Raw genomic sequence first — 24,417 nt, 5'->3', positions numbered from 1 at the left:
ACGGTCAAACATGTGCTAAAAAATCAACGGTGTCAAACATTTCGAAACAGAGAGGGAGTATATATTATATTGCATTTAAGTAAATGAGGTTTAAGAAGATAATCAGAGCTGCGAGAACACAAAATAAAAAGAATATTTTCCTGGTGCCGCGTAGCACTACTGCCTCTATTTTAAAATATAGCTATTTCTAACATATTATCTTGTCCCAAAATAAAGTTATTTCTCCACCTACCTTATCCTCTCAACCAATCGTAACTATACTCTTTTATCTACTTATTCTTTTTAACCAATCACTCATTTTCTTAAAACATTCACGCATATTTTCATAATATCCGTGCCAATCTAAAAAGATTTATATATGTTGGCATAAAAAAAAGCTAATATAGTCTATTACTCTGGACAATCTTTTATTAGATAAAAAAAAGAAAAGAGCAAAAATAAATTCCTTTTTTTCCCCCACTCCGTCTGCACAGGGGCATGTCTCCTCCACCTCGATGCCGTATATATCGCACACCTGCCCTCTCCGTCCCGCAGCAGCCAGCAGCTGCAGCTTCCCTTCCGTTTTCCATTCCCGATTCCCAACACGGCGGCATTTACTGCTCTCTCTCTCCTCTCTCTTCCCCCACCTTCTCGAAGGCGCTCGAAGCAACCCCCTCCCGCTTTCCCCCTCCGCCCGATCTGCCGCTGCCTGCGGCTGCCCGGGCGATCTGGCCGGCCGAGCGGCGGCCTCACCTTAGGGAGGAGGCACCCCCGCCCCCGCGGAGATGCTCTCGTTGCAGCAGCAGGGGGGCGGCGACCCGCGGCCGCAGCAGCCGGCGGCGGCGCCGGCGCTGCTCGGGGGCGCGGACTGGCTAGGGTTCGGCCGCGCCGCCGCCGAGCTCGACGAGTCCGTGGCCTCGTCGCCGGCCTCGTTCCTGCTGCCGCCCGCGCCGCCGGTCGACGCCAGGGCCCAGGCCCAGCCCGAGCCCAAGCCCAAGCAGCTCGGGGGTAAGGGGATTTTTGTTTTTGAAATTTGTTACTATTCCTTTTATTAGTAGCTTATTATTGTTATGCTCTTGGATGTTTTCTACTAAGATCTTTCCCTTTTCTTTTATTCCTGTGGGTGGAGGTGGACTGCGAATAGTACCTATATTTGATTAGATTCGGGAGAGGGGTCTACTCCTTTTTTGGGGAGAAAAAAAGAGATCCCGGAGGAGTTGGGGGATTCGTTACTTCCGTGCTCTCGTAATTTGTGGAAGCATATGTAGCTTTGGTTTACTTAGATTTAACAACTGCAACTTGGAGACTATCTAATTTCCGCCTTGAAACAAGAGGACAAAAAAGGTTCTAGGCTATTTTATTGACCATCTTATTTCTGATGGTTTATTCTAGGTTAGAAATGGTACACCTTTTTCAAGTTTCACCCACTTGGTAAACCTGCTATTCTCGATGGTGTTCTGGACAGACTTACACCTGTTAGGAAATGGATGTGGATGTGAGTCTTTTCTGGTTCTGGAGATGGGTGAGCACCGAGCCGTTGAGTTACTAATATGGTGCTGTGTCTCGGCTCTTGATCTGTATGGGTGATTTGCCTAAACAAGACAAGCAAAAGTGCCCAAGAATCTGATCAGTACTGTTTGGATTGCTAATCTGCTGTGCTAAGTCTGTTTAAATACCCCCTCTGTTCTCCTTCCGTCCTCAAATAATTGAGACTGCTGATTACATCCGTCTCACTTTGACCATGGATTACTTTTAGGTGATTATATTATGATAAAAATAGAAATGTATGGTTATATTTATGATGCTACACACTTCGATAATATAATATGTTTTCAAGTGTTATATAAATTTAACACAAAAAATACAACTGATCAAAGTTGAAATTTGAATAGTGCCAATGTCAATTATTCGAGAATGGAGGGAGTATTTGGACTTATTACACATACCGGTTTTGCTAGATGATCGGCTATAATCACCTGTTCACAATCTTATGTTATTCAAAGCCTAAAATTTTTCTGTAGAAAATATATTACATGAATTTTTTTTCTTCAAATGAAATATAATTGTCCAATAAAAACTCTAAAGGAATTTCATACTCTTATTTATATTGATATCACATGCTCGATGATAGATCTAATTAAGCTTTTCATTGATTTATTTCAGCTGTTGATGTAGAACGGCATTTGGCACTTGCACATCAAAATTACCGGTCTGGAAAGTATAAAGAGGCATTAGAGCATGGTAACATTGTTTATGAGAAGAATCCACGGCGGACAGATAACCTGCTTCTTCTTGGAGCTATTTACTATCAGGTGAATATTGACCTGAATACTTGATGCCATCTGACGCATATGTTTTTGCCTTTCGCACGGATTTTCTGGCAAGCTTGTGATTCCTTGTCTTTTGCAGATACGTAATTATGATATGTGTATTGCAAAGAATGAGGAGGCTCTTGCTATTGATCCAAACTTTGCAGAGTGCTATGGTAACATGGCCAATGCATGGAAGGTAGTTTGGCGATATAAATCATGAAAAATAATAATCTTATTTGCTAATGAGTACATTGTTTTGAAAGTCAATACTTATCATTCTAAAATAGATGCGATATATTTTGCTATTCAGGAGAAGGGTGATGTTGATCTTGCAATCCGTTACTATCTAACCGCCATTCAGGTTTGCTTCTGCTGTGCATTACATTTCCTTGTTTTGTTTTTGTCACTTATTTCGTTTTTCAACCTAAGTTAATTTTTGGAATTTTGTTCATTGAATTTGGTTCAAGTTTATTGTATAAATTGCTTTTGGTTCCCTCAATGCTTGTCACATTTTTGTCAAATTGTTGGGCTCTTGGGCATGGTCTTACAATGTCATACATTAAAAATTGAGTTGGCACCTTCTATCGATATGATTCCAGTGTCCATTGCATTGTTTAGAACTTACATTTTTGAAATCAAGCTTTACCAATTTTTATTTGAAACAACAACTTCAATTATTTCAAACTTTATCAAATTTTTTTGAACAACAACCAACTCTTGTTTTCTGCTCATATAATTTTAGGGTTGAGGTTTTCAGAATTAAATTTTAAAATATACATTATTTTTCTTCTGTTTGCATATATATGCATGTTATTGAAAATTTTACGGAAATATATGTTTCCCGCGGGTTGGTGCCACGGGACCATGTTGTCGGCAGTGGTTGCGCAGCGCCAACACGTGCAACCGAGTTGATCTCGCAGACCAGCGGCCCGGGTAGCGGATGCACGGTAGCAACCCGCGAAACCGGAAGCGCGTGACCGCAATGGTGCCGCTCCACGGGCGCGCGGGACCATTCCCCTGTTGACCGGCGCCCGACAGCCGACGCTCCCACGGAGTGGAAACGCGGAAGGCGAGCGGTGGCGCGTAACCTCCAGGCACCATTGGTCCTGAGACATCTAACTGACAACTTAAGCCTACAGTCATACCAATATGGGTTAATTAGCAAAAGTAAACAGCAGGTGCAAATTGTTACAAAAGACCATTATTTGACCTCGTCAATGCAGCCATCATGGTTTTGAATCCTTTGTAACAGCCATGTTTAAAGCAATCAAACCACCTTATTGCAAGGGAATGAATCAACTTTATTGCTACATTTAGAATGAGAATTGATGTATTACACCAATGACTAGAATTTGTGCTCTCCCTACTATATAAAGGGACCTTGAGATCAATGAGAAATGACAGCTATTTCATGATTCACTATCTACATTTCTAACACTTCATCAGCATGTAGCTCTTACCAGCTGAGCAAGAAAGGTGAAGAACTCACCGGTAACTCGAAGGGTAAGATGGCTCGCCATTTGCCTATTCCTCTTCACCTTTCTTGCTCAGCTGGTTAGAGCTACGTGCTGATGACGTGTTAGAAATGTAGATAGTGAATCATGAAATAGCTGTCATTTCTCATTAATCTCAAGGTCCCTTTATATAGTAGGGAGAGTACAATCCTAGGATTCTAGGCATTAGTGTAATACATCAATTCTCATTCTAAATGTAGCAATAAAGTTGATTCATTCCCTTGCAATAAGGTGGTTTGATTGCTTTAAACATGGCTGTTACAAAGGATTCAAAACCATGACGAGGTCAAATAATGGCCTTTTGTAACACAAATGTTATCATTTGGAGACATCAGGTAGGTAGGTACCACTTGCAATAGTACAGTGCTACATTCATGCATATGATTGAATTGAAAAAACAAAAAGAAAGGAGGGAAGAGATAATAGCAAATGTAAAAGATGATTGCTAGCTCCAACCAGCTAACAGATTAATCTAATCGGAGAGAGTAAACACAAGCCAAGCAGGCAATTGAGTTCCTAGCGTTACATGGTGCGCGCCACTGCTCATGTGTCAGTCGGCTCACTGGCGCTTTACTGCCTCGTCGCCGGATGGTGCCGGGTGCAACCGTGAGCGCTTCAGCTCTGCAGGAGTGTCCGTTGTCGGGCCCTGGTCAGCCATGGGGCTGTCTTGCATGCTCGTGGAGAGGCATCGCTGCGATTGCGTGCTCCCACGGTGCCGCACCACAGTGGTTCTGTGTGTTAGTACCGCGCGTCCGCGAGATCAATTTGGTCACGCGTGTTGGCTCCGTGTCACCGCTCGGGTGCCGTGACACCAATCTCTGGAAAAAGTATATTTCCGTAAAATTTTCAAAAGCATGTATATATATGCAAAATAAAGAAAAATAATCTATATTTTAAAATTTAATCCGAGGTTTCCATACCTGTATTTTTGGTAAATGTTGCCATTTTCTTGGAAGATCTTATTTATTCTTGGGAAATAAGTACTTGAGAAGAATGTTTTATTTCCTCCATGTGATCTGTCTTGTTATCTTTTCTTGTCTTGATATGTATCTGAACTTTGCACATATTTTCTGGTTGAATATTTTAGCTGCGACCAAACTTTTGCGATGCTTGGTCAAATCTTGCTAGTGCATATACAAGGAAGGGAAGATTAAATGAGGCAGCTCAATGCTGTAGACAAGCACTTGCAATCAACCCTCGATTGGTATGTATTTCTTTAATTGCTGGTATGACTTCTATGTTCTATCCCCTTGTTGGTAGGACCATTTTCTACTTTAAACTGGTGCCAATGTGTCACTGATTTAGGTTGATGCGCACAGCAATCTTGGTAATCTGATGAAGGCCCAAGGTTTTATTCAGGAGGTGAGATTTCCTTAGTCCTGGATACTTACTGCTATTATTTTTTCTCTACTTGTTTTTTTATATTGTGAGTTTACACTGTCCCTCATTATTTGTATCATCGTATGCACTGATATGCTCTTCTCCATTCTGCTTTTTTGACCGCATATGTTCATAACTTTTGTTCCCATGCTTATCTTATCAATTAAGTATTGTATGTTCTTCTACCTTTTTATGTTGATTGGCCAATTGCATATGTTTTATACTGACATAAGGACCATGCTGAACATTCATATTTTACTTAGGCTTTTAATTTGTACGATTGATAACTTCCAGCAAGAATCTTGCCCTGATGCATGCATGCTTACATATGCTTTGATTTGACATTTTAATTCATTGTATTTGAAGGCATACAATTGTTACATTGAAGCACTACGCATAGATCCACAATTTGCGATCGCATGGTCGAATCTTGCTGGCCTGTTCATGGAGGCAGGGGATCTGGATAAAGCTTTACTATATTATAAGGTAAATGCCACAACTGTATACGTTGGAATTATCACACTTCTTTTTGCAGCATTCAAGCCTGATGGCACCATTTTGTGAAATGGTTAATATATCCTAAATTGTTTTTTTTGTTTAAATAGCTAGTTTTTTTTTTGACATGCAATAGTCCATTCGTTCCATAACTGGAGTCGCTCTGTGCATTTGTGCTGGTGGTTTCACGTTATTAGAATTTGCTGCGTCAACAAACTTGAGCTAATCTCTTATTTTGTTGCTTTATGTAAGATGTGTTTTTGGTGCAATTTGTCAGATTGTGGAACTAGAGATCTTCTTTTGTTTTGTTTTTGTGCTGTTCTTTTTTCCATTATTCATGGATATTCCTCTGTGTTGGCACACACTGTAGTGCCTTGTCAGTCTTGAAGTCCTGAACACATATGAGTGGAGTATTTTGAGGAAACCCCTCTTCACTCTTAACTAATAACCTTCTTTCATGCTATTGGCTGAGCACCAAACTAACACAATCTCCTAGTCAAAGCACATCTAACTCACCCGAAGGAGAAAGATCCTTCTGTTAATTTTGCCTCCTTTCCACCCCACTTCTGTTAGCATGGCCACATCTAGTGAAACACCTAAATTGCTCTGGCCCTGTGATTGCCACATTGATTGCCGGCTGCCCTGCTATAGTCATCATGCATGCATGACCACTGTTCTCGTGTTGTGTCTTTGAGCTCAGCCCACCCCCTTTTCTTTTATTTTGAGAGAACAGCTGGCATCTGTGTTGGCTGTCGATTCTCTAATGAGTTGCCATGGATAACGATAACAGGATGGACAAGACAGCCAAGTGGGGTTTGGCCAACATGTGCATACTGTGGTCTCTTAATGAACTACTTATTGTGCATTCATGAGCCAATTATGCATGTCCCAAATAAACTACTTACACAAGTTTGATTATCTGCCATACTGTTTACTCATATCTGATAAAATATAAACTGTGGTCTTGTATAGAGACTATGAAGTATTGTAAACTGTGAAAAGTAGGAGTGGCCTATGTTTTTTTATGACTATTTATTATGATATTGTGCTATGCTATTATGGTTTTGAAGTGGTACAAATGCTTCTTTGTTTTATGCCATCTGCCAAGATGGTGGTAAACGATAAGTGTTCAATTTCCCTGATGACATGCTTTATCTTTGATTTTCAGGAAGCTGTTAAACTTAAGCCATCTTTTGCTGATGCATATCTTAACCAAGGGAATGTTTATAAGGTAAAGTTATGTCATGAGTTATGATACAAGCATCTTGCCAGAGAGCCTGCAAGAGCTTGGGAGGATTTAGAGCAAAAGTGGATCTTTTTTTGATATAATTGTTTTTCCAGACCATGGGAATGTCTCAAGAAGCCATTATATCATATCAGCGTGCAGTGCAGGCACGTCCTGACTATGCAATGGCTTACGGTGAGATTCATAATTCTCATTTTAGCAGTTTACTGAGCCTTCTTCGATCTTTTTTATGTGCCATTGTTTTCTTTTTAAAGCAATCATAGACCTTTAAGTTGTTCTCCAAACGGCATGTAAGTACTAATTAAATATTACCCCTTCGAGTCCATTTATTTAGATATTCATCATGGGTGAGATACGAACAAGCTTACAAGAGAATGGTCCTTTCTTTACCTTCAAAGTAGAGCCTTAGTATACCTCGTAATACAAAGGTAGGGGGGACATTTTCATGCAGGTAATCTTGCTACCATTTACTATGAGCAAGGCCAGCTTGATATAGCAATTCGTTGTTACAATCAAGCTATAATCTGCGATCCACAGTTTGTTGAAGCATACAATAACATGGTAAGCCACTGGACCACATTCTGTTAATAAGTGTTTATAAATAATAAATAGTTGAATGACAAGCTTTTTCCTCTCTACAGGGCAATGCCCTTAAAGATGCTGGAAGAGTGGAAGAAGCAATTAACTGCTACAGAGTATGATTCTTGCCTTATGTTGTACTTGTCGCTTTCATGTCAGTCTGTGACTTACTTTTCTTTATGCAGTCATGCCTTGCGCTGCAAGCAAACCATCCACAGGCTCTTACTAACCTAGGAAATATTTATATGGAGTGGTGAGAATCTTCATGTCCTTGTATCCGATAATAAGATTTAAGGGATAACTTTTCTCTAACTGCAAAACGGTGCTAGTAAGCTCACCGATACCAAAATATCCTGCAGGAACCTGATAAGTGCGGCTGCTTCATTTTACAAAGCAGCAATATCTGTGACATCTGGGTTATCTTCTCCTCTGAACAACTTGGCTGTGATATACAAGCAACAGGTTCCAGCTTGTTTCCTTTCCTCCATTGCACTTGTTAATGACGGACGAAATTCATGTAGTATTGAATAGCTAATATTTTTGAAGAAACTAATTGAGTAGCTTCTTGAACAACAATTTGCACCCATAAGTCGATCCTAAGTGTTCACTTTGTATTTGCACCAGGGAAACTATGCTGATGCTATCACATGTTATACTGAAGTACTTCGGGTAGATCCTACTGCAGCTGATGCACTAGTTAATAGAGGGAACACATTCAAGGAGATCGGTAGAGTCAATGAAGCAATTCAGGACTACATTCAGGCTGCAACAATCAGGCCAACCATGGCAGAAGCCCATGCCAACTTAGCCTCAGCTTATAAAGACAGGTGCACACTTTAGAGACTTTTCCCAACATTTTGGACTGTACACGCCTCTAGTTTCCTCATTTCTTTTTGGTATTCTATAGTATATAACCATAAACTGTTGACACCTTTTCTGTAGTGGACATGTTGAAACGGCTATAGTTAGCTATAAACAGGCTCTTCGTTTGCGTCCTGATTTTCCTGAAGCAACCTGCAACCTTTTGCATACTTTACAGGTAATCACCTCCATGTTCTGTTGGTGTAACCATCATAATTGAAATTTTTCCTGTTATTTAAGCATGTATGGCAAAATTAAACTGAGGATGTAAATTTGTATAAAGGCAAAGCTGGCCAGAGCATATATATGTGAGTATTGCTGACTGTACTCCCACCAGCCGAACACACCCACACAAAAAAGGAACATTTGTAGAGTAATAACTACCCCCTCTGTTTCATATTGTATTGTGTTTTAGTTTTGTTGTAAGTCAAAATTCTTTTACTTTGACCAAGTTTGTAGTAAAATAATTAACATCTAAATACCAAACAAATACACTATTGAGACATATTTCATGGTTGATTTTTCTATAAACTTGGTCAAAGTTAGAGAAGTTTGACTTAGGACAAAACTAAACACCTTATGATATGGAACAGAGGGTATACAATATAAGTTAGCAGTCAAAGTTGCATTTTACCTTCTCGATGTCCAAAACATCACTTACCTGTGACCAGAGGGACTGTATAGGAACATTCATCACTTACCTTAAACCTAGTACTCCTTCCATCCACGAGAGTTGTACGTATAACTTTTTTCACAGTGACCAAGGAGAACACTAACTCCTCTGATCCATTTATTCATCTATATGGATTCATACGCAGTGTCGTTTCGTTTTTCCCGCATATCGCGCATACGCAACCAACAGCCCCGCCCTCGTGCACTGGTGCCGCATGCATGCAGTTGCCTTGCCAATTGCATGTGCATGCTCAACTGGTTGGCTGCTCGGGCCGCGTTATCAAATTAATCCATCCGCAGCCATACGATTACTGCTTCGAGGCACAAACAAAATATGTTCAACTCTTGTGGATAAACTGAGAAATGTTATGCGCACAACTCTTGTGGATGGAGGGAGTAATGTTGTTGTTTCACAATAAACGAACAGAATGCACTTAGTACTTTATCCTAACAGGCCTAGTTTTTCGTTGCGCTATTTATAAGTCTAGTGTGCAAATTAGTGTAAACTTGTTCATTATCATTCAACAGTTATGAGTTCAGGTAGTCTGTCCTTGTTCTTGGACTATCTGCAATATCTGCTTTTACTTCGGTTGTAGACTCTATGTTGTTTCGGGCTAATGACTTCCAATCTTCCATAGCTGTTTGTAACCTTTTTTGTTTTGTTTTGTACAGTGTGTGTGTGATTGGGAAAACAGGAATGCCATGTTTCGCGATGTTGAAGAAATTATCAGAAAGCAAATAAAGGTGAGCTTTTTACAATAAACAATCAAATTCAATTATTAAACTGAGTTAGTATGACCTTTCCCCACAACCTATATATTTCATGTGTTTATCTGTAGATGTCAGTACTTCCAAGCGTGCAACCTTTCCATGCCATCGCATATCCTATTGATCCCATGCTTGCACTAGAGATAAGGTGTGGACCTATGTCATGCTGTTCTTTCCATCATTAATGAATATTCTCTTGTTAACTTTTCTCATTAATTATTGATTTTTACTTACCAGCTGTAAATATGCTGCTCATTGTTCCTTGATTGCCTCTCGTTTTGGATTGCCGTCCTTTGTGCATCCCCCTCCTGTTCCTGTCAAAGCAGAGGGTAAACACTGTCGACTAAGGGTTGGGTATGTATTCGAAAAATCTTGCATGTCTTGCTTCTGAAGGACTCCTAATAGCATAGTAATCGATTCCCTTGTTAATATTTCAGATATGTTAGCAGCGATTTTGGGAATCATCCCCTCTCCCATCTCATGGGTTCAGTATTTGGAATGCATGACCGTGACAATGTTGAGGTTGTTTCACCTTCTCTCTCTCTCTCTCTAGCATATTGTTCATATGTTTGAAATCTCATGTGCAACTCATGTTTGGGCGCAACAGGTCTTCTGCTATGCGCTGAGTCAAAATGATGGTACTGAATGGAGGCAGCGTATTCAGTCTGAGGCTGAGCATTTTGTGGATGTGTCTGCCATGACCTCTGATATGATTGCCAGAATCATTAATCAAGACAAAATACAAATATTAATAAACCTTAATGGTTACACAAAGGTAATACACAATGCTTATGAATATATATCTGTTCCCATTGCACGCCCTTTGATTCTTATTGGGTATTCCTTCGCCATAATGGGCTCTTCTATGGATATTTAACTAAGTATTGTGGTGGAAAATTACACATCCCATAGGACATTAACAGCCTTTCTATATAATTATTTGTAAAGTTGAGACTTGGGCTATTAAATATAAGCATCATTCATCCTTAGTATGCAGTATGGAATTTTTTGGTTTCTTGCGTGAAGGCCAACTTACATCAATTCTACCAGGATCTTTTGCATTGCTATTTACTACTAAAATCTATGCTTATGATTTAAACAGGGTGCCAGGAATGAAATTTTTGCACTGCAACCAGCCCCCATCCAGGTTTCGTACATGGGGTTTCCAGGCACAACTGGGGCTGCATATATAGACTACCTAGTTACAGATGAGGTATGATAGGAGTGACTACACATTATTCAGTGATTTTTGATTTGAGTGTGGTTTCTTACAAGTTATAAATGATCCTGCAGTTTGTTTCGCCAACTTGCTATTCACACATATATTCTGAGAAACTCGTCCATCTGCCTCATTGTTATTTTGTCAATGACTACAAGCAGGTTCGTGCGCCATGCTATCTTTTCTTTTGCCCTTCTCATTCATATCATCTTTGATTTTGACACTTAAAATCTCTGTCTGCCAGAAAAATCGTGATTGTCTTGATCCTGTATGCCCACATAAAAGATCAGATTATGGGTTACCCGAGGATAAGTTCATCTTTGCATGCTTTAATCAGCTTTACAAGATGGATCCAGAAATATTTGATACATGGTAATGGCACTGTTTACATCTTCCTTTCCTTTTTCTGCTCTGTATATGATTCTTGTAGAAGCTCTGATGGACCAGAATTTGTTATGGGCCTATGGGTCATCTGACTAATCTTTATCCCTTATTTGTAATTATGAAGGTGCAATATTCTCAAACGTGTTCCGAACAGTGCATTATGGCTTTTAAGGTTCCCAGCAGCAGGTGAAACTAGAGTAAGAGCACGTAAGTATAGTAAAACACTAAGTAATTTTCACTTTTCAAGTGTTAATTCCACCTGAAAAAAAAAGAAAAGGGTAGAGTTCTGCTTTATAATGCTGAATGCTATGAAAAAATGACTTTGCAGATGCTGCTGCGAGAGGAGTCAGACCCGACCAGATCATCTTCACTGATGTTGCTATGAAAAATGAGCATATTAGACGCAGCTCATTGGCAGACCTTTTCCTGGACACGTATGCATTTTCTACCAGCAATAATTTCATTTTTCTTTCAGTGCACAAGCAAAATATTCAATGTTCTTAGTTTATTCTCTTGTGTGATTTATTTTGAGTCAGCCCTCTCTGCAATGCGCACACAACTGGGACAGACATATTGTGGGCTGGTTTACCAATGATAACCCTTCCACTGGAGAAAATGGCAACCAGAGTAGCTGGTTCCCTCTGCCTAGCCACCGGGCTAGGGGAAGAGATGATTGTCAGCAGGCAAGTGTAGATTAAAACCCATCTAATTAAATTGCAGTTAACTATGTCATACTAATCCTGCCTTTTCCCTTTTGGTTCTATCAGTATGAAAGAGTATGAAGATAGGGCAGTAGACCTTGCACTAAATCCGGCAAAACTTCAAGCTCTGACTAATAAGTTGAAGGAAGTCCGTATGACTTGCCCATTATTTGATACAGCTAGATGGGTAAGTTCTCACCTTAGTATTTGCCGTGGACGCATTTCTTACCTAGACGAAGGTCCTGAATCTTGATTGGTTCTTACGGTTGCTGGATTTGATTTCTTACCTAAACTGTTTCAGGTACGCAACCTTGAACGTGCGTACTACAAGATGTGGAACCTGTACTGCTCCGGTCGCCACCGAGAGCCGTTCAAGGTGATAGAAGATGACAATGAATTTCCATACGACCGCTGACATGCTTACATCACCGGCTGTGTAAATAGGCGAGAGTTGTAGCATATGTAGCAAAATGTGGCCGCTCCAGGCGCTTCTTTGATGCAGCCTGTCGTGCTGTACACATCCCTCTCTTTTCAGAGGCGAATTATCTGTGTACACTACCAAAAGATTCTAGGGGTAGTCTGTGTTGTTATAATTATTTATACTAGTTAGTCAAGTCATTGTTGGCCCTGGGGTGGTTTGCCTTGTACTATTATTTACTGTCTTTGAGGTGTTGCCGCGATGTCAAAGATAAATAGTGCATTGTTATTATTATAATATTGTAATACAAATTACATTTTTACTTGATGTCCATTTTGTTCTTTGTCTTGCGGCGTCCGAGAAGCATATGGCTGCGTCCGTGAAACTCGTTTTCCAAAGGTTACTCTTGTCGAAGAGAACATTGCCAACTGATGAGCACAAGAATCCTCGCAAAACGTAGCCAGGCAGGTGACCTGTCACAACTCACTAGTATAGGTATAGTAGAGCCACAGCCCACAGGGGAGCGCTACACGAGTTTGTTCCCATTATTGCCAGCAAGAAATTTTGATGCGTGAATATATTGAAGAGCAAAATAGTCGCTGAAACCATCACTAACTTAGGAATGAAAGTTTGATTCAAGGGATTTTCAAAGGAAAGAGAGCAACCTTTGGAATTAGAATACTATTTGGGTGGGAAAAACACTGTAGGGCTGTTCGGCAAGAAGAGCAAAACATGCACATTGGAATTTAATCCCTCCCACCCACCCACCCAATCCCCCTCGATTGGGATTAGGCATGATCCACCATCCAGTAGGCAATGAACATTCATGATTAATTGTCTCTCCCTCTTAGCTGTTTGAACATGAAATGCTTTCTTTTTTTTATCTCAACTTTATGAAGTTTAAAAGAAATCAAATGTAGTTTATAAAGAAAATGCACCGCATGTTTCACTTCAATAATATTTTGCACAGTTATACTTGTACATAGCACTGACAAATGAGCTACTAGATTACTTCAGAATATGATAATAGCATTCTTTACCCACAAAGAAATAAAACACAGTATCCCCAATTCTGAGACTGGACAATAGGGGAAGAAGTGCCAATTAATTGCAATGCTTCAACTAGAATTCGATGAAAGCAGCTTTGTTCAAATCAGAAATACTAGTAGCTCTTTGAGCTAACTGAAAGAATAGAACTTCACTCGATTCTAAGCAAGTCCCTACAACTTAATATATCTTATCTGATAAGAAAATAAGACTCTCCAAAGTCCCGATTGCCATTGTACAAAGCAAAAACAAATTTCTTTGGCATTCTAAATTTAGCCATCATGTACAAATCCCAGATAAAACTCAAAGGTAATAATTCTATAGACAAAATTGGTTCATGGAACCATCATAGCTACATCAATTAAGGAGCAGTTAGAAAAAATGTACTTTATGCGTCTCATTTACAATTCAAGCAGTCTCTCACAATTCTATCTTCCAAACAATTCTAGCATGATGCACACCCTATAACTACGAAGCCAAAAGAAACAAGTCTTAGACATTAGATAACGGTGCTTGCTAATATATGTAAACTAAACAAGAAGCAAAATGAACTAGAATCAAAAGATAACTAATCTACTGAACATTTAAAACTGTAGGTTCAGAACTGCAGCTTGGCCCTGATCAAGGTCACAGAGCACATGCACACAAAGACCCACAAATTGACACAGCATGGGAAGCAAGATTAACCCTACTATCCAGACACTGGAACAAGATGCAATTATGCAATGTTCTTCTACAGAATGCACCAAGATAGCTAGAAAAGGAAGCTAGAAGCTAACTAGCATATGATCATCAGAAGCCAAGGACAACCTATCACTGAAAGTTTCCACCAGAATATTCCAACGGCTAATTGTAAAAACAGAACAAACATCTAATTTTTCATAAACACAATGCTGCAACTACTCATTTCCAAAATAAAGATGCATTAATAGTCAACATATAAGCAAGCCATAAATTACAAATAGTACTCACTGAAATAAAAAAGGCTCCCAGTTTATAGTGTTCTACAAAATTCAAAAAGTTGGTTCATTGACAAATAAAAGGCTGAACCTATTTTCTAAACTATTTCCGTAGCCTTATAGTAGTGGACAATGGACATACAAAAAAAAGGAATCAAACAAGTGCTAAAGCAAATAATTGCGGTTGGACAGTTCATAAAGCAGCGAACATATATAAATATGTAGTAATGTGGCAGTGCAATTAGTTGTCAAGACTAATTAAGATAGCACCTTTTGAAAAAAAAAAAGTTCTTTCCTCAGAAAAATTAGTCATTCTTAGCATGCACACTAAACAAACACGCCTAGTTGGAGATTTTTCTCTCCCACGGGGATGTGCATGGATTGGGCCAGGATTTTCTCCACCCCTGACTCATCCAAACGTGTCCACAGGCTGAGAGAAAACAGGGGATGTCCCCTGTGGATCGGGCCCAAATCCCAGTCTATCACGCCTAAACAAACAAGGCATAGTGGTTTAAATGATTTCTACCTATTAATAATTGCTGTGTTCTTTTTTTAGTTCTGTGTCTTACGCTTACATTGGTGTGTTTCTATATTCCTAGCGTTTTCTTTTCTGTTGTTTGTTTCCTTGTGTTGCAAACATGCCCTTATAGGTGTGTGGGCAGCACATCACGATAGAAAGATGTAAGCAGCAGCAACAACTCATCTTTGCCAGTGTGATCTTGTAGCTTACACACACCTGGCGGCAATGGCTTTGCCGTTCTGTAATTTAAAGATAATTTCTGTGAATGGAGTCCAGAACATATTCTACCGTTGCCAATCTTCCCTCAACATCATCCCCGATGTCAATCAAGGATAAGCAGGGTTCTTTTACCTCTAACTAGCTTGGTAGCCCGCGCAATTGCGCGGCTAGCAAAAAAAATAATTTATTTTTTAAGTATGATTTTACTTAAAATTTATTAAATAGCTATCTCATCGTTAAGACTTTGAAAAGACCAAACCTTATGTCATCTCCTTCTTTATTTGCTTGCTCAATCTATCACTATTTCTATTCTTGGAACCTTTAAAAATTGGATTTTATAGTTTTTAGAGTTTATTGTCACATTGGGTTTCGTTTTTATATATTCTAGATGTCCCGTCAAACGTTGCCATTATACTCCTCTACAGATCCACTATCTCTTCTCTTTATTGTAATTGAGATTTTAAAAATCAAACATAATTATAGTTTGGGTTCATTTTTACTTTCTAGAAGTCCCGCCAAACCATCAGCGGTTTTGCCATTGTACTCCTCTACATCTCACCCATTGCCTCCCTTTTTTATTGTCATTGAGATTTTAAAATCGTACATGATTATCGTTGGTTTTTTTTTTACTTTTTGGAAGTTTTGAAACTTTAAAAATTGGACTTGTAGTTTTATTTTTTATAATTTTTAGAAGTCCCATCAAACGATGTCACTATGCCCCTCTGCAGCCCGTCCACCGCCTACTCTTTATGTCATTATGATTCTAAAAATCAAACATAACTATTCTTGTAATTTATTTTTTATTTTCTAGAAGTCCTGTCAATCATCGGAGGCTCTGCAACTTTACTCTTATACACCCCACCCGCTGCTTCTCCTTTTTATTGTCATTGAGATTTTAAAAATCGAAAATGATTATCAATATGGTTTTTTTTTTTTACTTTCTAGAACTCCGGACAACCGCCTTACTTGTTTGCTTCACGGCCTGCCTGACATCCCTCCTTTTAATCATCATTAGGATTCTATTTGGTGTTTTATTAACAATTTTTATATGCCGTATCAACCGCCACCAACTCTACTGCTTTATAGACCTGCTACTTAATTTATCTCATCATGTGTTTTAGATGGTCTTTTCTTTCAATAGTCTTTATTTTTATCACAAATTTTAGTTATTTATAAATTTTATTCCTAATTGAAACTTTTTTTCTAATTTTAGAATTTATTTTTTTAAAAAAATTAGTTAATACCGTACTGTGTTCTTTGAATGTTTTTATTTTTTTATTTTCAATTTCAGTTGTTTCAAAATTGTATTCCTACTTGAACTCTGTTTTAATTTTTCTAATTTTGGATATTATTATATTTTTATTCGAAATTTTAATTAATCTCGTATTGGGTTCTTATATGGATTCGTCTTTTAATATTGCATATTTTTAATTCCGAATTTCAGCTAATTTTAAATTGTATTCCTACTTGAACTCTTCTTTATTTTCTTTTACTAATTTCGGATTTATTTTTATTTTTATTCCAAATTTTAATTAATCTCATATTGGGTTCTTTTATGGACTCTTCTTTTAATATTCCTTATTTTTAATTCCGAATTTCAGCTATTTTTAAATTGTATTCCTACTTGTACTCTCGTTTTCTTTTCTAATTTTGGATTTTATTTTATTTTATTTTTATTTCGAATATTGTTTAATCTCGTATTGGGTTCTTATATGAAAACTTCTTTCAATATTGCTTATTTTTAATTCCGAATTTCAGCTATTTTTAGATTGTATTTCTACTTGGACTCTTCTTTTCTTTTTTTTTCTTTTTCTCTGATTAATGTGGGAATTTCTAGCCCTCAAAGCGAACGTGGTGCTTTCTTTCAAAACTGTTTTAATAATATAATAGATATTGTTTTGAAGAGTACCACGAAGGACATCCAAGTTATCACCTGTTGATCTATCCACAGTACGAAAAACAAAGACTTTAAAGCCTTTTTAGTTGATGCCTCCACATCAAAATCATCTAAGACATGGATCCTAAAAATTTGTGTTGCCTTCATTTCAAGTTCACGCCATCTGAATTCAACTTCCTGCTGATAAGCATGCCTCTATGTCTTGCGCTTGCACATAGATCAATTCATCACCTGAGCTGTGACACCGATTTCACTGGGTCGCTTTGCTAACATTAGCTTTTCAGTTGTTTTCCGGACAATTTCATCTGTTTTTGATGTGCTATGTGACTAACTTTCAAAAAATGTAACTGGAACAAGAAGATATATATGCATTCACTTACCGAAATCACACGGTATTCAGAGAATTCAATTCAGAATTCACAGCAAGCACGGCCTCCACATATCAACATATCCCCGTAGCTCCGGCGGCAGCTTAGCCTTCCACGCCGCCGCCTCCTCCGGCGCCGACGACACCGCCGGTCCAGTCATGGCCACCCAGCTCTCGTCCACATCCATCACCGACACCATCCCGTGCCCGAACGCCGCCGTGAGCGCGCGCAGGGTTGCGTCCTTGACGGCCTCGCCGCCCCTCCCCTCCTCCTCCGCCTCCACGCACGGCCCGCCGCAGTTCACCATGACCCTCCCTCCGGGCGCCACCATCCGCCGGCCTATCCGCCTCCACGTGTCCATCTCCTGGAGCTCCGGGAGCACGCTCCCGCCGGCGAACAGGTCCACCAGCACGCCGTCGAAGCCGCCGGGCACGGCCACGGCGTCGGCCGAGGCCTCGAGCGCGTCCCCGACATGGATGGAGAGGCGGGCGGCGTGCTCCGCCTCGAGCTCCGCGAGGCCGAAGAAGTCGCGGGAGGCGGAGACCACGGCGGGGTCGATCTCCCAGCCGTGGACGGAGATGTCCGGGAAGAAGTGGAGGACGGCGCGCGCGGCGGAGCCCGCGCCGAAGCCGAGGACGGCGAGGGACGAGGCGGAGGCGGGGAGGAGTGGCGGGAGCGTGGCGAAGACGTCGAGGTAGGTGGAGGTGAGGGGGCAGGGGGAGCGAGGGAAGGAGAGGGAGTGGATGTTGCCCGGCGCGTCGAGGAGGAGGAGGCGCGCGCCGGCGAGGGGGTGGCCGGCTCCGGCGGCGGTGCGGGAGACGTCGGCGACGCGGATGTGGTTGTGCGGCGAGCGGATGTCGGCGACGAGGTGGAGCTCGTCCGGGAGAGGGTGGGGAGCGGAGGATCTTGCGGCGGCGGCGGGGATGGTGGTGGTGGTGGAGGTGGAGCGGAGGCGGAGGATGGAGGGCGGCAGCCATGGCGACGGAGCGTGGGCAGCTACTGGCAGCGTTATCATCGCCATTTCGTTTGAGCGGAAGCGGCAGAATTTTGTTTGGCTAAAGCTTCTCTCTCTCTCTCTCTGTTTTTTTTCTTCGTTGCCAATTTCATGACCTATACGTTGAGAAATTTCGGCAATACGTCACACTATTCATTAGTTTCGATAATTCAATTGATAAATAGCACTTATTTTGATGGATTATTAAAATTCAGTTGTGCTAAAAATACGGTACTGAACAAAATTTGCTACAAGATATCTATAGAATGGTCTAATTTACACATCAAACGTAGTTTGGTATAAGAATATAAAAAATATATGGTAATTTTCTATAGGAAACCATGTCAAATATCTTATCATTCTAAGCATATTGGACAAAGGAATATTTTTAGAATGACCAAAATGCCTCTCCCATATGTGTGAACGATGCACTGTCTACATCTAGTTTGAATCAAAACACGAATATTAGGGAAGTACATAATATCAATTAATTAGAAGGGGTAAGATTTCGAATCCAATTCGTCTAACCTACAACCTCATGGAGCTAGCCGGAAAACCCATAGACGTTTCTGTCGATGTGGGATACCTGGAGACCGGATAGATAGGGTATTAGGATACGTTGGTACGAGGATCTACATGATACGACATCAAAACAAACAAAAGACAAGGATTATAATGGTTCAGGCCCCTTGTGAGGTAAAAGTCCTAATCCAGTTTACATGAGATTGATATAGAAAACCACAGAGTACAAAAGAATAGATGAATCTGCTGAGATCCTTGTCGAGACCATTCGACGAGATCTCCTGGTGAATTTGGCTTCATGTCCTCCGGCTTTGTAAACTATGGTGGGTGTGTTAGCACTATGATTCGATGATCTGAACCTCTCAGGGGGTGTGCCTTTTATACCATGATTATCTTAGTCTTTAAATAGAACTCGTAGAAAATGAGCCCTGCACGATATAGAATTAATCCAATCCTCTTCGAGTAGGACTACGTCAATCGCCAGCTCGTGAGGATATTTTCTATAATATCTTGTATATTTCCTTATCACATACTGAAATATATCGTGTGAATGATGGTATGCCAATCTTATATGTTCCGTAAGTTGTAGGATAGGATATATGTCTTATCCGTAACCATGACACTCTCTCTCCATCTAGTTTGAATTAGCATGTCCCACCTCCCATGCCCAGTGTTCTCTCCCTCGCAAACCTAATTACCACTCTTTTTATATTATAAAAAGTTTAGTCAAACTTTGATAAGTTTGATAAGCTTATAAAAAATAATATATCCAATGATCCATAAATGTTTATTAGGAGGGAGAAAAAACAGAAAATAACATTACTACCCCTTCCTATTTTATTTCCATAAAATAAGAACAGGAAATGGCATGAATATCCCCTCCCTTTTTATCCTGACATTACTGTGTTGGGTGGTTTGGCGATCCACCAAACGCCGTAATCACCATTCTAAGATAAAATACTCGGTATTGATTCATTTATCTTATTTAAAATTTTTACGTATATATAAAAACAATAATACTTTAAAAACATTTGATGATAAATCAACTCACAATAAAATAAATAATGATTATATAATTTTTTTAATAAAAAAAATGATTTTTAAATGTTCTATAAGTCCCCTTAAATAAATTAGTAGATGTTGGAAACTTAAATTCCAATAAAGGAAAGTAGCTATACTATCTCTGAAACAACCGACCGCTCGTCTTAGAATTATTGATTCTGATAGTCAAGTTCTGGGGTGGAGAAAGTACACTCCTGAAGCGTAGCTAGTCCGATCAAACATCCTTTTAGGCTTCTAGTAGATAATAAAATGCAACTCTGCGCAAACATAATGGGCAGATCACGACAGATCGATAATTTCAAAATTATGAACGAGCTGGCGGAAAGTACATATTTTAACTTAATAACATCCAGAGTACATAACCCATTCTCATGTCATCATGCTAAAGTTGTTTAATCATAAAAAAACAGCTATGCGTCTGCAAACATAACATAGGAGCTCTCAGGGAACAAAAAAGGGTAGTTCTTTCAGTGTAGAACCAGCAACAAAGAAAGACTTGCTCTAAGCTGAGGCACCCTTGCCCTTCTTCCTCTGGAGCTTCTTCATGTAGAATTCCAGCTCCTTGCCCTCAAGGATATAGCTGCAAGGAATTATAAAATAAATGGTTTAATTAGAGATAGCATTGTCATTGTTCTTGCATTTGTTTAACTTCCAGACTGCACTATAATCAACAAAAAGAAATCTGAGCCCCTGCAAACCAGGACATACTCGAGATCATGCCGCCTCCATGCTGACATATACTGTGAGAAAAGCCTAATTTACAATGATGTTCATTCAGTGTTAGAATCTTACCCATCTGCTCGGCCACACTGCCCAGGGCGGGAAGAAATGCAGGCCAGCAACCTCCCACTGCCAAACTGTTCTTCGATGTGGGCGTCAAGTGTGCGTCCCTGTTGGCGCTTCTCAAGCTTCCTGACAACATGGTTGCTTTTCTTCGCTTCCTCTGTGGTAGCTTCAGCATCCTGCCCCTGTAAATTCAACAATGAAGGATCAAATGATATGACAGCTCAAAGACAACCTACGGAGTCAATCTGTAAACAGGAATAACAAGTCTGAACACAGTTTGATAAATCTAAAAGAGTTGCTCCCAGAGTTACAACAACTAGGAATGCAAAATTGGTGATGCTAATTCCTTTTATCATGAATAAAGGATTACCGGCAAGCAATGCATTGCAAGGTTATAGACAAGATACTTTTCCATCAAGCAAAATATATACCTTAAGCATAACATATAATCCTATAAATAAGCACCGGATTTTACCAAGTGCATGCTGCAGGTAGCATATTTATGCAGGACAGGTAAATGCTACTAAAGAGTAGATACATTCTGGTTTTATACATGTGAACAGAATACAATATATACTACTGCAGTACCAAAACATAAATATACCAATTCAAGAACTGCACGCAGCTATAAGCAAAGTACAGTCCAATTCTTGTAACTAGGGACAATACAGTCAACAGTCCAGATCTTTCAATATGCATCTATACATCCAATCACAAAAGTGATACCAAGCTTAAGTTATAAGACGACAAATAATTGTGTATAAGAATCTACTATACCAATCACATCAAAATGTACAACAGAAGGGAGAAAAATACCTCAGCATCCTTCTTGGCTGCAGGAGCCTTCTTCTTTCTACCAATATCCACTCCATAGTGAGTGAGGTACCACTGCTTGAAGGGGGCAGCATCAACTTGCACAATAGCACTCTTTACAAGGGTCTGAGTCCTGACAAGCTCATTGTTGGATGCATTGTAGACCACATCAAGGATACGGGTCTTGCGGGTCACGGCCTCACTTCCCCATGAGTAGTTGCCAGTATCCAAACGGAGGGCCCTCCATTTCACATTACCTCCACGGACACGCACCCTCCTCACTGTCTTGTTGCTTGACAGCTTGGTGTTGGCAGGCTGCCTTCCGAGCTCATACCTTCATGACAAAGTGAGAGAACAAATTAAAACTAACATACAACAGAACAAATGCACGTTTAGCAACATACTCAAATCACAGCCAGCATCAAGTTTAGAAGTAATATGGCCAATAAAGTTACATAAAACAGTACTAAGATATTGCCAAATAAGACATGCACAAAAGGTTCAAGAACTCCAAAGCGTACTACAATCATCTAACTTGGAAATGTTCTTCATACTATCACCACTGAATCTCTAAATAGGGTATTTGAAATGGTATAAACCAAAAAAAAACATCTCCAGTTCATTTTGCAATTCCTTCGAAAAATGACCTATCTGTTACTACTCCAGCCATCAAGCACAAAACATGCGAAAATTACAGTTAGACTGGTAAAACGATGCGTCCAAGTCTCAGCCTTGTTCAAAATCACACACGCTGATGCCTTCTACCACAAGTCCAGAACGAACAAGATCCAAATCTAACGAAGCTGCGCCCTCGAGCACGCGCCCACACAGATCATACAAATCGTAACAGAGGGGCTCGATCTAAAAATACACCCGCTAAAACTAAGATATACAAGCGAGAAACCTAGAGAAGGGGAATGGTTGGGGCACTCACTTTCGCTTCTTGCGCCATGCCTTCTGCTTGCCGCCCGTGGCGCGGCGCTTGTGCATGGAATCACGCGAGATACCTGCGAGAGGAACGAAACGAACGAGTCAGCGACCGACCGGGAGTAGGAGGCGGAGGAGGAGCGGGAGCGTTCGAGGAGACGGCGGTGGCCGTGGGCGAGGAAGGAGGCGGCTTACCCATGGCGGCGGCGGCGGCGGCGGCGGGTCTCCTCTCCTCCTCACCTGCTGCTGCTGTGTGGCTGCGCCGCCGGTAGCTGTGCCTCGCTCTCTCGCCTCTCACGCTTGGGTCGCGGATTATATAGGTGCCTCCGCGGGCTAGGGTTTAGCGCTGTTGGGCCGGATCCGACGGCTGCGGTTTGCTCGGCCCACCAGGCGGCCCGTATTTCTGTAGCCATGCCGTTCGTGAGTACCATTTCGCCCTCGAACTTTGGACATATACTAAAATTTTTCTCCTTTTCTTTTAAGAAAAACATAACAAACTCAAGCGCTCATAACTTATGTGTACTTACTCTTATAAGTACACACACGTACATCCTATTCTAAGTCCCTTTGAAAGATTGGATCGATATATAGTTGGCTTAAGAATTTTAATTTAAGCAGAATATCATCGTAACCAGAACCTTGCTGGTCGGATTCAGGCTTCAAAATTACCGAGATAATGTCTATTAAAATTGTGAGGTCATTTCCTTCTGCATAGAATAGTAACTAGGGTTAATTGGATCCATGCCACTATAAATATACCACCACTACTATTCACGGTCCAATTCCTCAAATTCCAATGACACATAGCTAATATTATGAATAGTAGTGACATTTAACTAATAGTGGGATAAGAAGAATATCTGCAATTTGCCATCGACTAGCAGAATTCTAAAATATGCCATCATACCAGTACATTTCTTCCTTCTGTCACTTCGATTAACCTCAGTTAGCTCTTTGATTTTTTGATTTTTGTTCATAATGTCCAAAATTCCCTCGAGAGGTTTGCAATATCTACTGCAATTATAAATAATGCAGTTAAATCTACTACTATTGTTTCAATATGTTATTAAAAAAGTGCCTGTTTGGTTAGAGCAGGTACAATAGCAAACTATTAGCCAGCTGTAAACATATTTTAATGAGATAAAAGATGAGAGAGAAGAGCAGCGGGCTACAGATTTGTAGCCAGCTACAGCGCGGACTCCAAGATGCAATGTGTGTATGACAGGTGGGACCATATATTAATAGTATAGTAAGCAACTATTATATGAATTGGCTATAGATGAATTGGAGTTAGTAGTGGGCTATACTATTAAACTTGCTCTTAGTGCATCCCTTTTTAGGGGCAAAATGGTTTTTTTAAGGGCTATAGGAGGTGACAAATGTCAACTGAGAGGAAATTGAGATTATGCATTGTCAAAAGCGGGTTTTGACAAAATGCCATTATGTATATGAGTTTCACTAAATTGCCACTTTTAAATTGTGCGTGCTCACTAGAATGCTAACTTATGTCCTGTTTAGTTCACACACAAAAATTTTACACTCTGTCACATCGAATGTCTGAACACCTGCACGAAGTATTAAATATATGTTAAAAAATAACTAATTGTACAGATTGTGACTAATTTGCGAGACGAATCTTTTAAGCCTAATTGCTCTATGATTTGACAATATGGTGCTACAGTAAATATTTGCTAATGACAGATTAATTAGACTTAATAAATTCGTCTCACACTTTACTGACGGATTCTGAAATTAGTTTTTTATTAGTGCCCGAA

At 40.1% G+C, this 24,417-nt stretch overlaps 3 protein-coding genes across 4 annotated transcripts; 1 reads left to right on the top strand and 2 right to left on the bottom strand.

Moving 5' to 3' along the window:
• The first annotated feature begins 526 nt into the window (after positions 1–526).
• Positions 527–12,855, top strand: LOC127762159 (probable UDP-N-acetylglucosamine--peptide N-acetylglucosaminyltransferase SEC). Its single transcript, XM_052286546.1, has 28 exons — positions 527–987; positions 2,143–2,291; positions 2,389–2,487; positions 2,602–2,652; positions 4,893–5,009; positions 5,111–5,167; positions 5,552–5,671; positions 6,849–6,911; positions 7,022–7,100; positions 7,378–7,487; positions 7,568–7,621; positions 7,691–7,758; positions 7,865–7,967; positions 8,130–8,332; positions 8,448–8,544; positions 9,711–9,782; positions 9,878–9,954; positions 10,044–10,160; positions 10,244–10,328; positions 10,414–10,581; positions 10,909–11,019; positions 11,100–11,186; positions 11,270–11,397; positions 11,534–11,616; positions 11,738–11,843; positions 11,946–12,092; positions 12,177–12,297; positions 12,412–12,855. The coding sequence occupies exons 1-28, from the start codon at positions 765–767 to the stop codon at positions 12,523–12,525; spliced, it is 3,009 nt and encodes a 1,002-aa protein (XP_052142506.1). The 5' UTR covers positions 527–764; the 3' UTR covers positions 12,526–12,855.
• A 483-nt stretch (positions 12,856–13,338) lies between these two features.
• LOC127761096 (uncharacterized) lies at positions 13,339–18,624 on the bottom strand. Of its 2 annotated transcripts, none has more exons than XM_052285314.1 (2): positions 17,551–18,624; positions 13,339–17,475 (listed from the first exon to the last, which is right to left on the bottom strand). In XM_052285314.1, exon 1 carries the CDS (start codon positions 18,557–18,559, stop codon positions 17,588–17,590), a length of 972 nt encoding a protein of 323 aa, XP_052141274.1. In that variant the 5' UTR covers positions 18,560–18,624; the 3' UTR covers positions 13,339–17,475; positions 17,551–17,587. The 2 variants fall into 2 exon arrangements, with proteins under 2 accessions (XP_052141274.1, XP_052141275.1); XM_052285315.1 differs by having other exon boundaries at positions 13,339–14,043.
• A 1,808-nt stretch (positions 18,625–20,432) lies between these two features.
• Positions 20,433–22,932, bottom strand: LOC127764522 (40S ribosomal protein S8). Its single transcript, XM_052289410.1, has 5 exons — positions 22,838–22,932; positions 22,650–22,722; positions 21,719–22,049; positions 20,909–21,084; positions 20,433–20,696 (listed from the first exon to the last, which is right to left on the bottom strand). Exons 1-5 carry the CDS (start codon positions 22,839–22,841, stop codon positions 20,618–20,620), a joined length of 663 nt encoding a protein of 220 aa, XP_052145370.1. The 5' UTR covers positions 22,842–22,932; the 3' UTR covers positions 20,433–20,617.
• Positions 22,933–24,417: the final 1,485 nt, after the last annotated feature.

The sequence above is a fragment of the Oryza glaberrima genome, chromosome 2 (genome assembly GCF_000147395.1).
Source record: "Oryza glaberrima chromosome 2, OglaRS2, whole genome shotgun sequence".
Taxonomy (NCBI): Eukaryota; Viridiplantae; Streptophyta; class Magnoliopsida; order Poales; family Poaceae; genus Oryza; species Oryza glaberrima.
Note: the sequence above shows the minus strand (reverse complement) of the source record. Positions and strands in the feature narration are given on the sequence as shown.

Coding starts and splice junctions, on each gene's coding strand:
- LOC127762159 (XM_052286546.1), top strand. CDS start 765: ATGCTCTCGTTGCAGCAGCAGGGGGGCGGCGACCCGCGGCCGCAGCAG. Junction 5,168..5,551: donor CCCAAGGTTTTATTCAGGAG/GTGAGATTTCCT, acceptor TTGTATTTGAAG/GCATACAATTGTTACATTGA. Junction 6,912..7,021: donor ACCAAGGGAATGTTTATAAG/GTAAAGTTATGT, acceptor TTGTTTTTCCAG/ACCATGGGAATGTCTCAAGA.
- LOC127761096 (XM_052285314.1), bottom strand. CDS start 18,559: ATGGCGATGATAACGCTGCCAGTAGCTGCCCACGCTCCGTCGCCATGG.
- LOC127764522 (XM_052289410.1), bottom strand. Junction 22,050..22,649: donor GCATGGCGCAAGAAGCGAAA/GTGAGTGCCCCA, acceptor TTTGTCATGAAG/GTATGAGCTCGGAAGGCAGC. Junction 21,085..21,718: donor CAGCCAAGAAGGATGCTGAG/GTATTTTTCTCC, acceptor TTGAATTTACAG/GGGCAGGATGCTGAAGCTAC.